The 15840-nt window shown below is 50.1% G+C and overlaps 2 protein-coding genes across 2 annotated transcripts; both read right to left on the bottom strand.

Annotated features, from left to right (window-relative positions):
* Positions 1-2210, bottom strand: J7T54_005371 (uncharacterized protein; the record flags this gene model as incomplete). The annotated part of the gene is made up of 1 exon (XM_051510555.1): positions 1-2210. A coding segment is annotated over one exon (2210 nt), but the record flags the coding sequence as incomplete, so codon positions are not given.
* A 4186-nt stretch (positions 2211-6396) lies between these two features.
* J7T54_005370 (uncharacterized protein) lies at positions 6397-8050 on the bottom strand (the record flags this gene model as incomplete). Its single annotated transcript, XM_051510553.1, has 3 exons — positions 6397-6453; positions 6563-6895; positions 7790-8050. The coding sequence occupies 3 exons, from the start codon at positions 8048-8050 to the stop codon at positions 6397-6399; spliced, it is 651 nt and encodes a 216-aa protein (XP_051358557.1).
* Positions 8051-15840: the final 7790 nt, after the last annotated feature.

Below are 15840 nucleotides of genomic sequence, written 5' to 3'. Positions count from 1 at the left end.
ATCTTCTCCCAGATCAGCATACTCCGGCGCCGCGTGCTACTATTAGTAACGGTGATCGACAGGAACTCGGGCGCCCGTAGCGGCGGCATCGGTGAGATAAATAGGAGTAGCAGCAGCGACTGTAGGAACTCTTGCACGTCGGCCTCATAGGCGGCCATAGCCTTGCGGCAGAGAGTGACCCTGGTAGACGGCGAATCGCTCGGCCCACCGCGTAGAAAGAGCTGGCGGAGGTCGGCCCTCCCCTCGATCTGCCGTAGGAGGGCCTCGTGCGTGCCGCGTACTACGTCGGCGTTCCTCTCGTCCGTGCGCCACGATCCGCCGTAGTCCTCGGCGTCGAGGTCGTCGAGCAGCCGCCACGCCTCGATACCGCCTAGGCCTCGCGCCTTAAACAGGAGCCCGTCGTAGAGCAGGTCCCGCGCCCGCTTATACTCGGATACGATCAGCTTCGTCACGTCCCCTACATACAAGCGGGTTCCTAGGTATGTGATCTCCTGGCCGCAGAGGGACCAGCGCGCCTGGCGCCGGCTGATGGCCGACTTAGCGACGGTCGTGATATAGAGGCGCCACTGCAGGATATAGCCGAACGTCGTCTCGCCCTTCTGGTGCATATAGTCCTCGCAGACCTTGCTAAGCACGGCCGGGATCTGGGCCTCGTCATTGCCCGCGTGGAAGCAGACTGACTCGAACAGGATCAGCTGCGCGGTCCAGATCAGCGCCGATAGGTGGCTGCTATAGTTCCCCGGGTCGTGCCAGCCGCCCAGGTTCCTTCGCTGCCTCGCCGCCTCGTCTGCCTCGTCGTCCCCGAGCCCCTTGCGGGCGCGCTTGTTCTCGCCCTCCCTGCGCGCGCCGCTGCTATAGAGCTTCGTCCGGCTGAGCATAGCGCAGAAGCTGAGCACGGGCGAGCGGAAGTGCGCGCTGCCGACCGTCTGGCAGATAAGCGCGACGTAGAACGCGCGGATAGCGCGCTCGAGCCCTTCGTCGTGCTCGTCGTCGTCCTTTTCGCCGCCCGCCTGGTCCTGCGCGCGCAGGGCGTCGTGGATCATATCTATCGCCCTCTGCTGCCGGCCCGTCGGCTCGATCACGGCACGCGGCAGGACGGGCGCCTCGGACGTGCGTGAGAAGTGCCCGTCGTCGCGGTAAACGACGCGGTGGTAGTAGGCTAGCAGCTCCTTCATCCGCCGAAAGTACGTGACGAGCGTCGCCTCGTTCTTAAAGCACCGGAACGCCACGTCCTTGCCCTTCTTACCGGCGCCCGCTGCAAAGTCGCTGAGCTTCTGGGCCCGCTGGTGCGTCATCTTACGCTCCGTCGAGCTATCGGCCACGAGGTCATAGGCCTTACGCAGCCACCGATCCGTGGCCGCTAGGATCCGTCGGAGGTCGCTCTCGTCGTCGTCGTCGTCGTCGTCGTCGTTCTCGTTATTATCTCGCCTAGTAACGCCGCCCTTCTTCTTAGGTGTCTGCTGCAGGAGCACGCTCGTCGCCTTGGGCAGCCGGAACGACGACCGGATCTCCGCGTCGGTGAGCCCCCGTAGGTGCGTCGGGAAGCCCGTGTAGACGAGCCAGCGCTCCCTCTCCGCGCGACCCTGGCCTAGGTCCTCGACGACGGCCGCCTTGGCGTCGAGGTCGCGGCCTGCCTGCTTCATATCCTCCCTGAGCTCCTCGAAGACGTGCCTCTCGGGCGACGACGGCGGGGGGCCGCTAGAGCCCACGGACTGCGTGGGATCCAGACCCCGCCGTACTTCCTCGCTCTCCGCCTCGACGATAACAAAGTAGTCGACGAGCTGCCGCGCCGTGAAGTACGTCTGTAGCGTGCACGACGTCCACAAGGGCGCGTCACGCGTATAGTGCGAGGCGGTCCGGCCGTGCCTGGGCATATAATCGTGCATAAGCGAGAGCCGTGTCGTGGCGAACGTGCACTTCTCCGGATCGCACGCGCATAGGTAGCCGCCGTACGACGCCAGTCCCTTGATCCTCTCGCACGGCCTCCTCCTGTCCGGCCGCAGGCGCTTGAGCTCGTCCCGCCCGCGTAGCTCGTGCGTCGAGAGCCCCTCGAGCGTCCGCCGCAGCCGCTCCCCCTTCAGCCTATGGGGCGCCCGCCGTAGGTGCGTCGCCCATCGACCGTCCTGGCCGTCGGGCACGAGGCACGTCCCGCAGGCTACGCACACGACCACCCGGTGCGCCGCGTCGTAGAGGAACTCGCCGAGAGCCATGGCGATAGGAGGAGCGGTAGGCGTCGAGTCGATCCGACACGACGCGTGTTATTATAGCTCCCTCTTGCTCTCTTGCTCTCTTGCTCTCTTGCTTCGCTCACCTACCCACAGACGCATACCTTCCGTTCCATCGCCCCCTTTTCATTTTCCCTCCTGGCTGCCCGCGCCCGTCGTCGTCGTCGTCGTCGTCGCCGCGGCCCCGTTATTTCCCTTTCTAGGAAGGACCCCGGCTTAGCGCGGGCCAATTAGCGCCGACTTTTAGAAGTGAAACTTTTGCAAGTCAACCACGCAAAATGCCGCACATCCCTGCCAGGTCACCGCGCCACGCAATCGAGCGCGCCCCGGTACCTGCGCGGCCCGACCGGGGTCCCTATCTAGAAGCCAAAAGGCCCAGGTCATCATCGCTAGGCTATCGCGAAGAAAGATGCTCTACTCTTCAACGGGAGGAAAGAAGACGTCGAGGCCCGTATTCTCGACGTACTCCAGCTCAGCGGCAACCCGCGCTTCCCTGTCAGCCGTCTGATTACGCTCTGGCAAAACGAAAGGTGGCAGCCCGTCATCACCCGTATGTGCAAGACAGCCGTCGGTCGCGACCTCTTCAATATATCTGTGTGGGAATGGCTTGCGAGCCGCCTACGGACTTAGTATTCCCTCGCCCTTTTACATGCGAAAAGGCAACCCCTGCCTCTCCTGGCCACCATGGTGCGGCGGGTGCGGCGGATCCGAGACGCATCCGCGGGGCGCGGGGCGGGCCTTCCTTCCTGCCGGTTCCGGTCAGCGCCAGCCTGACCCACGCCCATTCGACCCGGGTCCGTGCCTTGGCCCACCCCCCACCCAGCCAGGCGCCGTCGAGCGCTCGGGCGGGATCCGCCCCACGATCCTGTCCGTCCCCCGTCGCCTCGGCTACGTCGACAGCCTATGTCTATATGTATGTATGCATGTATGTATGCCCTTACGCCCCTGGCCCCTAGGCTCCGCGCGTCGCGTGCTACATAATATGAGGGCCTCACAGGTTCTGCTCAAAGACGAGGGTGTCACGTGTTCAAGCGGCGCGTGCCGTGATACTACCCTACACCTCTATCGATACACCTAATGCTTAGGATTAAGATATAGGGAGGCCACCATACTATATTTATCTACTGTCAAGAAGGGTTTGACAAGAGTTCACTACAGTAGTAGTTGATACTTTCACGATTCCACAGCCGTGAGAGTTGATGACCTGTAGGGCTTTATCGCGTCCGGAATTGGCCGGTCTAATATTTCTTTAATATAATAAGAAAGCGGACTCGTTATGGGCCACACTATGTAGCAAGACATGATTGACTATCACTGGCCTCGGCCGGCGGAACCGTCGCACGCTGGCTTTCAGTCCCTCGGTGACTGCGCCACGGTTTCTGGTGTCATGAGACGAGCTGCCATTGTTGTGGTCGATGGTAACGCTCCAACTAGAAAGGTCCATCGCACAGTGACCCTGTGTACTCCAGATGACAGTCAAAGCCAACATGCTTGCTAGCATCCAGGTGCTCCTCGCTTGGCACTCACTACCTACTCCATCATTCGGACTTGCAAGCTAGTCAATACAATTCCCCCGCCTCCCGATAGATTAGTATTCAATCCGCCTTACAGATTGGAGTATTTCCAGTATAGTAGGGTTGATCCTCGCCTCGAGCCTACATTTCGTGTTAATACCAAAACAGGCTGGGCGGCTGGAAAACCCAGAAATTGTTTCGGTCAGCCAACGGAGACTGCAATCACCAAGTGCATTCCTAGCTTGTAAGCTCGCAATCCCTGCTGCTTCCATCTGTCTCAGTAACATGCCCAACATGATAGCCACACAATCTGCAGAACAGTCCTGTTCTTTGCACAAATCTTCACGCAATGCGTGAAGCATCGCATTCACTTGCTCTATCGCCATTATTCTTGAGTCTTCGATAGTGTCTGCAGACTTCGTTAGCAGGCCCTATCTCCTTCAATTAAGACGTCGACAGGGGACCAGCGATAGAGAATGTGGAAGAACGTACCCAATAAAATTCTAGGGAAGGGCAGGTCCATGGTCTTCAACTGACCCGGACTATCCATCACAGCCATCTGAGCCATCTGTCGTATGTTCTGCCGTTGTGAAAATACGCAGGAGATGAACATCCAGAGAACGCAGTCTTTTCCGAATGCCTGAGGTGTTTGCAAACTCCGAATCCAACGATCGGCAAAAATCTCGATAATTTCATGGCATTGGTAATAATCTACAATAGTGGCGATTTTTGCAAATGTTTCGAGGTCGATGGAGCCTGGAACGGCACGGTGTCGGCCGTGTATGATATTGAGAACGACGAGGAGTGCCTCACGATCCCATCCTGTTGCATGTAATTCCCGGATTCCAGTAGAGTCGTATTCTTGGCGCCAGGCGGGACTTAAGGCCTTCTGGAATACCGGTGAAGCGAGACACAAGTGGCGTGACGAGACCAATATTCGAACTGAAAAGGTCTCGTCTGTGGAATTCATATCCTCATGTTCGGTATGGGCTAACGCCTCGGTGGGAGCCTCGGTGGGAGCCTCGGTGGGAGCCTCGGTGGGAGCCTCGGTGGGAGCCTCGGTGGGAGCCTCGGTGGCAGTCTCGGTGGCAGTCTCGGTGGCAGCCTCACTCATGCCGCGCAATCTCTGGCGTGTCTCGTGTCGTAATCTTTTCTTCCTCGCCTTTGCACTCTCATTGAAGGATCGTTGTTTTGCCGGCAATGCCGAGTCGTCATGAGGCCATCGTAATGTCTGTGAATTCGGATGATCGAGGATCAGACAAAGGTCCCCGTTCGGATCCAACTCTCGTAGACTGTTTCCCGCCATTGAAAATATAGCTACCAACGGGCAAGCCGCAGTGGAGGTGTAAGAACTAAGAATGAAGACTCATGTCGTAAACGTCTTGGCTTCACGTCAAAGGGCGAAGTGGAAGGCACCGTTGGGCTCCAATCTGTTACGACCCAACATGACTCGCACGTGACTGGGACATATACCCCACATTTTCCACCAATCGTACGTTCTGTCTGAATACTAAGGGGTTTCTCAGTGCTGTTGATTTATCACTCGACGGCTTTGTTCAGCTCTCAAATGAAGAGTCTCGCGATCTACTAGAGGGGGAGATATATGCCTTACGTTATAATACGCCCGAACTACATCCAATTAAGGTCAGAACTAGGCCTGGCTTTGTCAAAGGGATTACAGAACTGATCATTCAGTTCGAAGACGCTTCTTTTAAGTTTGTAGATTTCGACCGGGAGTATTATTAAAGAGTAGTACTCTTATAGGCGCAGTGGAAGGAAGATCGCGACTAATTCGATGATCTTTAGGGTAGGCAAACAGATAATAGAATGACTTGACTTAATTCAAAAGAACTATCTAGTAGTGAATGAAGGCCTATATTTATAGGCGTGAGGGCGCTATAATGCCCTGTAAAAGAGTGGATCATATCGAACCTTCGAATGTTATAGAAGGTTTGATTTATAATAGCGAGTGTGGCAGTGCTAACCTTCGAATATTATAGAAGGCTTTAGAAGCACTGTATTCGTAAGCGCATTCATAAGCGCATTCGTAAGCGCTGTGGACCCTTGTATCAGTCCCCTGAAAGATCCCTGTAAGTTCCAGGGGGCCCCTGCAAGTGTCATATGAGAGGGCCTCGTAAGGCACCTAATAGGGGCATTGGGTCCCTATTTTTAACAAGTATAAAGCATAGAACAGCTCAGATAATTAATTAATCTAGACTAAACTCATCTTAGGCTGTGGACAGTCTAAAAATTAGTCAGTGTTAGTCTTTCAGAAAGGATGTCCTATCAATTCTAAGGGCAAAAACAAGGTTAGGCTTTTGCCTACGGACTTAGTATTCCTTCGCCCTTTTGCGTGCGAGAAAGCAACCCCTGCCTGCCATACCCTACAAGGCGACTAGGCCTCCGCCCTTTTTCTTACGAAGGAAACCCCTGCCTCTCCCACCCAATCACTACATCTACTATGCCTTTCACACAACAAGGCCCCACTTCCCCTATATGGTACGCAATCTCCCGCGCACCCGTAACTACTTATCACTACACGAGCACGTGCACGAGGTAGAGAAGCAAGAGAGTGATAGGAAGAGTCCGTCCCCCGTCTTGCTTATACACGAGTCCCACGGATTCAGAAACCTATTCTACTATTATCTCGTTCCGCACTATGTCTTTCCTAGCGTTACTGCCACAGCCACAGCCTCGCCCAGGCGCTCCGTCGCCTTTCCAGTTAGCAACACCTCCAGCCACGAGTTCCCCTCCCCCTTCCTGCCAGCCGCTTAAGGACGGTCCACTCCCGCTACGCTGCCGGGGAAGTAAAACGCTCGCTACCTTAGGGAGCTGGAACGAGGACTGAATCTCCGCGTCCGCGAGCCCCTCGAGGTGCGTTAGGAAGCCTGTGTGGACGAGCCAGCGCTGCTTGTCCGCCCGCCCTGGGCCCGGGCCCTCGACGATGGCTGCCTTCGCGTCGAGATCACGGCCCGCCTGCTGTATATCCTCCCGGAGCCCCTTGGAGAGCTGCCTCTCCGGTGACGAGGGCGGAGGGCCGGTAGCGTCCCCGCACGGCGCCACGGTATCTAGGCCTCGCCGTGGCAGCCCCTCGTTTATCTCGACTATAAAGTAGTCGATCCGCCCTACGGCCATGAAGTAGGTCTGTGTTGTGGGCTAGGCCCTGTTGGAACAACTTGGTAGCTCAGATTGAGTCTATCTAACGATAAGGTAGGAAAGGGAAAAGAATAAGGAAATTGCTGGCCCCTTTCCCGTGAATACGTTGCGAGGCCCGTGCGTCCTCGAAGGCTCGCACCACGTGTTTAGGTGGTCCGGGCTGGGTCTCGTACCCAGCCGCAAGCAACTGGTAGAACCGTAACAGTCTGTAAAGCGCAAGGCGCCCAGAGCGGCGCTGCTGTCTCCTCTCTTGTATAGTGCTCCGACGCCGTCCTCCTATGCCTTGGCATGTGGTCCCACATCGTCTTGAGCCGCCTCGTCACAAAGTCACATTGGCGGCTGTCGCATAGGCAGATATAGCCACTATACGTCGCTAGCCCGTCGATCGCCTGGCACGGTCTCCTCCGGTCGGGCCGTTGGCACTGTAGCGTGTCTCAGTCCCGTAGGTCGAATCCTGAGAGTATGTCTACTAGTCGTTGGAGTCGATCGCCGCGTAGGCGGTGCGGCTCTCTCCAGAAGTGGCTCTCCTAGTATACCGGGCTATCGGGGACAATGCACGTCCTATACCGCCGGCATACAATAACGCCGTGCCCGGTATCATAGGCTAGGTCGGATAAGGACATAGCCACGACTTGCTTTACATCGTTGAGCGTAGGTAGCGGGCTCCCTTTATTGCCTGACATCAATGCAGCGACAACCTGTAGTAGAGGTCGTAGAAGATTCCCATACAACGCGATTTCGCGCTAGTGAAGACAGGGGCTTGAGGTTGTAGAAGATTAAGGGGTTGAGGTCGTAGAAAATGCAGCGCGGCTATTGGGTGCATGAAGTTGAAGTGACCCCACTTGTCATTTCCCAGTGCTGGGTGCAATCGCACGCTGCATGCAGGCGCAATACATCGTCGTCGTTGCTCTGGTCCTTGGATATCGACATGTACTTCTCCGCATGCTGCCGTGTCGCGTTCGTTCCAGCATTCGCGTCTGACTGGGGTTGTGAATCAACGTTATCCTGCTCGAGCAACCACTCTGACACCTGCGAGAATGCCAGCCTAGCCTCGGCATTGTGAGGTGTGAGTATAAGGGTAGCCTCGTTAGCGACGGAGACTGGCCCCGCGGGATCCTCGTTAGTGCGCTGGCTACTAGGGATATCGTCGTTCATCGTGTGTCGGAATGTTCATCAGGCAGAGTGGTTCTGTTCAGCGAGGGGCGGGGTCACTGGGGCCCCGCACGTTACGATCCATACCCACGTCAGGTTGTGCCTTGTTGCCTGGACTCTGCTGCTCTGTTTTTATCGCACAGAGTGAATTCCGGCCTTCGCACAATCATCAAGCATGCTGCATTCCCACGATAGCCTCCTTAAGACGACCCCGTGCGGTGGCGCACTGCGGGCTCTCCGTCGTGGCTTAAACCGCTAGTGTATTAGACGCTCCTCGTTTCGATAATCCCGTCTGACCAAGCCCTTAGCGACCATCGCACTCGCCCCTCTCTTGCGGTGCGCTTCCAATCCTCCGTCACGTATAGAGATACCACTTACACGAGCAGATACTTCATATAGAGTCCCCTAGGGCTCGAACGGCTCGTCTCGATCTTGGTGGTCATGGAACCCAGTTCGACTCCCAATGGTACGGATCTGTGAGACTCTTTCTGCCACAGTCTGTGTGATCTCTTTGCTCAGACTAGAGTCGCATCCCCCATTGACACCGGATTGTTCGCCGGGGGAGGTCGCCGGTCTGGAGACTTAATCCGGGCGTGTTTCTTTCGAGCAGCAGCAGAGGGCTTTGAAGATACTCATATTAGGGCAACGGCAGAGACTTTAGGAAAGTGAGCAAGAGCTACTGTACTAGTACTTGGCCATTTCATAAAGATTAAAAGGAGCTCACTCCTCGGTTGCCATTATTTCTCGCGTTTAAGAGCCGCACTATCGGCTCCACATGTTTTTCTCAAAATGACTTCGCTGCATCGTGGCTAGATTCAAAGTCTACGGGCTATTTCACATTCTGCCTCTTCCTCCGTCTCAGATTAGGAGTTAAGTGATTCAAGGTCGGAAGTTGAGTCGCATAAGGCCTACTGGCTCTATTCCTGGAGGGCTTACCGTTAGTACTAAGCACGGTATTATTCCCCGGAGTTTCATCATCAATCTGCCACACAAAATGGCCTAGGTGGCCCGTGCTTTGATGATGGGCAGATTGATGAACAGCGCGATTTGATTGGCGCGCCGGAAAGCGTGTTTATAGACTCCTACCCTGCGGCCTGGACCGAGATACTGATCCCAGTGATATTCATTTCTTAGATGCTCCCGGATCTTTCTTCTTGACGCGGCGACAGTCATCCGTATAGGGACAACGAAGACCATTTTTACCTGGACGGCCGAGTGCGTCGATAGATTTATAATCCTCATTTAGTGTTAGTGTGTGGTGAAGCTCCTCGTCTTCGTCAGCAATAATGAGTCATTCGGCTCAGATTATCGCTTTGTTGATCTCCTGTTTCGTAAGTCAGAGAAAGGAAAATACCAGAGGCTGGCCTCTGGGTCTTTTTATCCTATAGCTATCCTACCTATAAATCTCAGCGTTGAAGCCCCTGAGTACCCTACCGAGAATCACGGTCCCTGCTAATTGATTAGACCACCGAGGCTTCACCGTATGCCTTGAGCTTGGACCCGAAAACCGGGTTTTACTACAAGCTTCGAGCTCAAATCACACGCCTCTACCAGTATCAAACGAGATAATAATTGTATCAGTAAAAGCGTAAAAGTCTGAATTAATATATACTCTAATTTCAATATCTTGGATACTCTATGGCCGGATTTTTCTAAATGTCCCCTGCCACCTGAAAAGAAACCTCCCTACCCCAAGTCATGCTAGCGCCGAATGATTATCCGCTCAAAAGAAACGTCCCCTGGGCAGGGGACGTTGACAATAACAGTTAGGGGTTACAGGGGGTCGCACTATGAAGCAAAAAGGATTGAGGAATAGTAGTCAGTAGGCCAACACATTGAACTTCGGCACTTTGATCTTCTAGAGCCACTTCGCCCATAACCTTGTTCGTGTGTGTACGGCATGTTATTCCCCAGCTTGCAGCTTCGTAGCCATTGCAATTGTGCTTCATTCTAGTCCTTCACTCTGAATTGACAGTCAAGTCAGCTTTTGGTAAGCCTTTTTGAAAGAAGGTAGGGTCTGCGGCTGTCCCGGAGGCGCATTTGTGATCCGGGGCAACCTGAAACCTCTTCTCTTTTTCAATCTCGAGTGGTAGCGCCGATAGCAAGCCAGTCGAGTTCTGCCGAGAAGTTGTGCAATTTTCTTCCACCCCCAACCTCTTCTTTCCACAAGTTCTATGATTTGATGATCCTGCTCAGGGGTCCATTCACCCCTTGGCATATTGGACGAATTGGTTAATTGGCTATAGAAAAATTTGGATCACCCAACAGTATTTATTTCTCTGCTATAGTAGTCTCTAAGGAGCCCTTATGTGCGTATTACGTTCAAACGGCATTTGCGGCCGAAAATTGATGTTCAACATGCTATTTGAGGCTGATTAAGAGACGGGGCTTGAAGCATAGCCACAAGTGCCCGCTCTCCCATGTTCGGAGCTTCGAGTCATGGCCGCCGATATCTGTTAATTGTCAATTCCAGTCACTGATTCTCGCGTGCGGGCTACTGTTACAGTAGTCTCGGGAAGCGGATGCGGCCTCACGCTTCTGATTTCAGCTTTCGGCTGCAAGTTGTGGTGAAAAGACATGTTCGACTTTCAAAAGTGGCCGAAAAGTTCCGCCTTATCTCAGCCAGTCGTTTGATCATCGACGCGTCTGATAAGGACCGACAAAACAGAGCACCTGCAGATCTGGTCGGATGCGTTGCAGCCTCCGTAGAGCTCTCTTGGGCACGCAGTCGATCCATTTTTAGCATCGCTTGACCTCCTGCTCGAAGCTGTTGCTGGTCCTCTTAGAAGTAGCTTCTCCCTCTCGGATCCGGATCACCAAGTAGCTTCTGCGCCTGGGCCCGCAAAACTGGCGATGGCTTTAACCCCAGCCATACCGTTGCTTCAGCGATGGAGACGAGACTGCGGTCCCCAAAGCACTCAATCCACTTTGATTCCTTAACCCAAACCGAGTCCCGGTCGATATAATCGTCGCGATCACCCTTCCGTAGCGGCTCCACGTCTTGGGCGTCTAGTAGTTGCTGCCTTGTGCTCGAAATGTTTTACCATTTCCGCGAGCTCTTTATCCTTGACCTGGTGTTTATGTCGAGAATGCGAACCGATTTAAATATCGGGTCGCACAGCAGCCTTACATTCATTACATATAAGAACTTGATGCTCGTCACTGAGTGTAATCCAGTGGTGCATTATGCGCAGTAATGGGGTCATCTGAAGAACTTTGAGAAGTAAAGGACTATGTTGGTGGTGAGAACGCTTGGCAGCTGTGCGCCGCCGTTGCCAGTTTTATTATGATTCGACTGAACACTACGTACTACTGTACGCCTTGCGTACCTATTACGAGTTTCATCTCATCAGCCTTGTCCTACAACCCTTGGACCCTGAATCTCGGGTTGGCGGGAAAGGGGGTAGCCCAAATCCTACGGCCAATTAACCTGCTCCAACGAAATCTGGTCTAAATTGGTATCCACTTTAACCCGCCACCACCACCGATTGTACTAGAATCGCCGGCGGATGGAGGCTAGGGTTAGTAACGGTCTCTTCGCTATGAGAAGTGTCTATCGCGTGAATAGATAGTAGAAAGAATTACTACATAATGGGGGTAAACTACTGTGGCTATACCTTACTACTTTATACCTCTCTTTTAATCCTCTTTCCCTCCTCCTCCTCCTCCTTCTTTTTCGTATTACTTTGATGTCCTTTGTCGCTCCAACCGTCTTCGTTCCTTTTTTCAACCTGAGCGCTATTGCCCCTTCGAGAAGGGTTCGACACAGCCGGCCAATCACCGTCGACTTTTACAAGTCAACCTTTTTGAAGTCAACCACCAAAGCCCTCGACCCCCCCGTCATGTCATTTCCCCCGCGAATTGCGCCCGTCGAGGTACCTGCCGCGCCCCGTAAGGGGTATCCTTTTGGGGAACGATTGCTGCTATTATTGGCTGCAAAGGTCGTTCTCCTCAAATTCTACTTTTGAACCTAATCGTAGTGTTTGAAGATCTGGTCGCTCTCTTTCATAATAAGCCCTGTGAATTTTGTTTCCCGTATGTATCTAAGCCAATAATGACATTTGTTTGCGCAGCGCGGTGAGTTTTCGTAAAGATTAATTAATCCTTGCGCTTAAGGTGCTTTGATATTAGATGCCATACTTCAGTTAAAAAGGTCATATCTAAGTTTATCGATAGTAGTTTAGAATACGATATCTAGCGCCCATTACGTTCACTCAAAAGGCAGATCTATTATCTCAATGTAAGGCCACGATTCCGTCTTGAATATCGTGGTCCCCATAGCTACAATGGCCACAGCTATCTCGGAGGTATATTTCTGCACTTGCTGTTGCATGCAAAACTATAGCCATGACTGAAACGGGCAATGACCCTATACAATATACTCCGTACCTCGCGCTCGTGTCGTCTATCCCTGGGCGTACTGTGCGTCTCCACTGCGTCCAGAAATAGCATTTGTTATACTTCTCTACATCCCAGGAAATCGGACACTCGTTTTGGACCTTACTGTATTGAAGACACCAAATAAGGTGGCTGAGGCTGCTTTGCCGAGCTCGCCGCAAACTCTGAAGACATAGGTTACGGTCCGTTATAACGCTGAGCTGGCGTGTCTGAGGGTGGCCCTAAATGGGGCTTTCACGGCGATCACCCTTTCCTTTGATGGATAAGCTTCCTCTAACGATTACACTATTTTAGGCGTTATTGCGTATTAGATTCATAGCCAAGGAGTATACCGATCGAACCTCCTTGGCTTCGAGGAGATAGATAGCGCTCATTTAGGAGAAAATCAAGCTTCATTAGTGAGGGATCTCTGCAAGAAGGTTGGCCTGCTAATCGCGAGATTAGGCTCCTTCATGCTTGATAACATCACCTCGAACGGCACGGCGGCCACAGCCATCTTCACAAGTGAGCCAAATACACCCTCAGCGCAATATGTGGGACAGCAGGCCTAAAGAGCCCGGCTACAGTACTAGGCACACTGTATTAATCTCGTGGCCAAGGAACTTCTGTTTTACACCAAACGATCAGCTACATTAAGGGCTACCGTTGTATACGAAGACAACCCCGATTACGATAGTGATGCTGCGTGGTGTGAGGTTGGCGCTGTTGTCGGGCTCCATACCATCGTCACCTTCATGAGGGCTAGTCCGTAGCGGATAGCCAAGTTCAAGGTCTTCAACGAAGCCTCTGCCAACCTTCCTTCAACACCACCTAGCCTAGTAGGGATCTCCTTTCCGAGTCGAAAAGACGCGCCTTAGCCTCGCTAGTCAAGCTTAAGGCGACGGGCGATCTAGACTGGCACTTGGAGGACCGTATGGGAATCTTCTTACGCAACGTATTGGACGGCTGTTGTCAGGGGGGGTCGGTCGGCAGGTAGGACGGGGAACACTCGGTCAGGCTGATCTGGTCTATTGCTACGGATAGGCACTCCTCAGGTAGGGCAGGCTCTATGTACAAGACGTAGCTCGAAGAGCTACAACAGAAGACGGTCGGGATCGCGACAAAATGCAAAGGCAGGCGCGAGTTCACGTGACTGCCAGGTGCAGGGTGGGTCCCCGCTCTTGACCAGCTGTGACAGGAACTAACTAATACTTAATAGCGTGGGGTTTTATTTTGATTTAGTATTTAGGTCGCTATAAAATAATAAGGACCTATAGATATTAGACTACCTTTCGGCCTTTACTTTAAGTACTAAGCACGAACTATAGGGTATTAACACACTATATTTACTTAGTAACGCTTTTATATACTTAGACTAAATACGCCGATTGTAATATGCTATACGAATCGATATATATTTATATTAAGTTAGGATACCATACTATAAATACGCAAGGTATAGTTCTATAGATATATCTTATATTCTAAAGGTAGCTTATAAACCGAATATTAAATCGTAATATCGTCCCGGAAATTACTAAGGTAGCGCCGGCGGAAATACTTAGTTAAGTCGCTTAGGCTATAGAACTCGTAAATAAGTCCTAGGATTCGAGGGTCTATAAGTAATAAGAAGCGAGCCTTCCTAATATACTAAAAGTAGCGAGTTAGTCGCTATTTTAAGTCTAAAACGAAAATAGAAAGTATAGTAAGCTCTAACGCGCTATACGCTATAGTTTCTCGGGCCGTTAATTCTTTCGCTACGCCGCTAGTATATACTCGAGCGATAGGCTCCTCCTTTATAGTATAATATACGATAAGAGTATAAATCGCTTTATTCCTCTATCTATACTAGCCTTTAAGAGTAAGCTATACTTTAACTATAAGCGCTTCTATTATTCTCTTTTATATAGGATATTAAAATTAAGTCTAAATATCCTCTAGTATAGGAGTAAACCCTTTATTATAATATTAGCGTTCGATATCCTTAATTACTTATTTATCGGTTTACTCTTCTCGAAAATCTTATAATATAATATTTTCCTTCTTTTACTTTAAGTTATATAATTTTCGATATATATTCTTATATAGTTTAGATCGTAGCTATCCTCTATAGCTAGCGTTATATCTTTATAATCTCTAGATCGTTCTCTATAGTTAAAACTTACTCTATTATTAGCTTAGTAAGCCGGCGTTAACTTATCGAATACGCGATACTATACGATTATATAACGAGTACTTAATTTAGGGTTTCTCCGAGAATAATAATAAATATATCGGTATATATTTCACGAGAAAGATAGTATCTCTAGAATAGCACCGAATTATTATAGCCGAGAGATAAGTTACGAAGTAAATCGCTTATATTAGCTTTAGAAGTTAATTAGTATTATTAAGAATATAAGGAAGGGGAAACTATATAGCTTTAATTAAGTTTATTACCTATAAGGTAGTATAATAAGTATATAATTATAATATATTTAATACCCTAAATTTTTCTTAGGGCTACGATCTATGCTCGTATTATAGAGTAAGTAATAGGTTTATTTACTAAAGTCTTATAGCTATTTAGTATCTTAGTAGCTTAGCGAAAAATAAAGATATCGTCTAGCTCCTATTTAAGAAGTAAGGGTAACTTATCCTCCCCGGGGTAAATAATTAATTACTTAATACCTTTTAGTTAGGTAAGACTTAGTGCTTAGAACGCTATATAACGAAATAAGATTATAAGTAAAAAGATATATATACTAAGGAATAATAATCGATAGAAAATACCTTCGGGAAGAATAAAAATATATCTATAATATTATAAGTATAAACGCGATTATAAGAAGATTAAACTCATAACCCTTTAGCCCTTAGGTATATTTTTATAAATTCTAGGGTAAATTTTATTATAAGGTTATAAGGCCTTCTTTCTAGATCTCTTATAAGAGTAACTTTAATATCCTTAAATTTAAGAAAAAGAATTAATACCGGTCGAGAGCCCCTAGGGGCGAGGAAGAGAAGAAATAAGATAATAAGGATATAGAGCTCGCTAAATTCGAATCGCTTTTTTATTATACTTAGCATAGTCTCGATCTAGGTTTTTAATATTTCGATAGTTATAAACTAATTCTTTTTCCTCGTAGTTTATAAAAAATATTTTTTTATAAGTTATTATAAAACTTATAAGGATTTAATATATAAATATATACTCTATCGCTAAGATAATATACTTTTAATATACTTTTAATATACTTTTATAAATATATACCTTAAAGTTCTATCCTATCGTTACTTTATATATAATTAATAAGTTCTTTTATTATATTTAAAAAAAGCCGCTTATTTTTATATTTCTTTTTAGTCTCTTATTTTTACTAAGTTTCTAGTATATTATTTATTTAAGAAAGGTTTTTATAATAAGGATAGAAATA

The sequence above is a fragment of the Emericellopsis cladophorae genome, assembly GCF_022114955.1.
Source record: "Emericellopsis cladophorae strain MUM 19.33 chromosome Unknown NODE_123_length_21840_cov_158_786472, whole genome shotgun sequence".
Classification (NCBI taxonomy): Eukaryota; Fungi; Ascomycota; class Sordariomycetes; order Hypocreales; family Bionectriaceae; genus Emericellopsis; species Emericellopsis cladophorae.
This window is presented reverse-complemented; position numbering and strand designations above follow the sequence as displayed.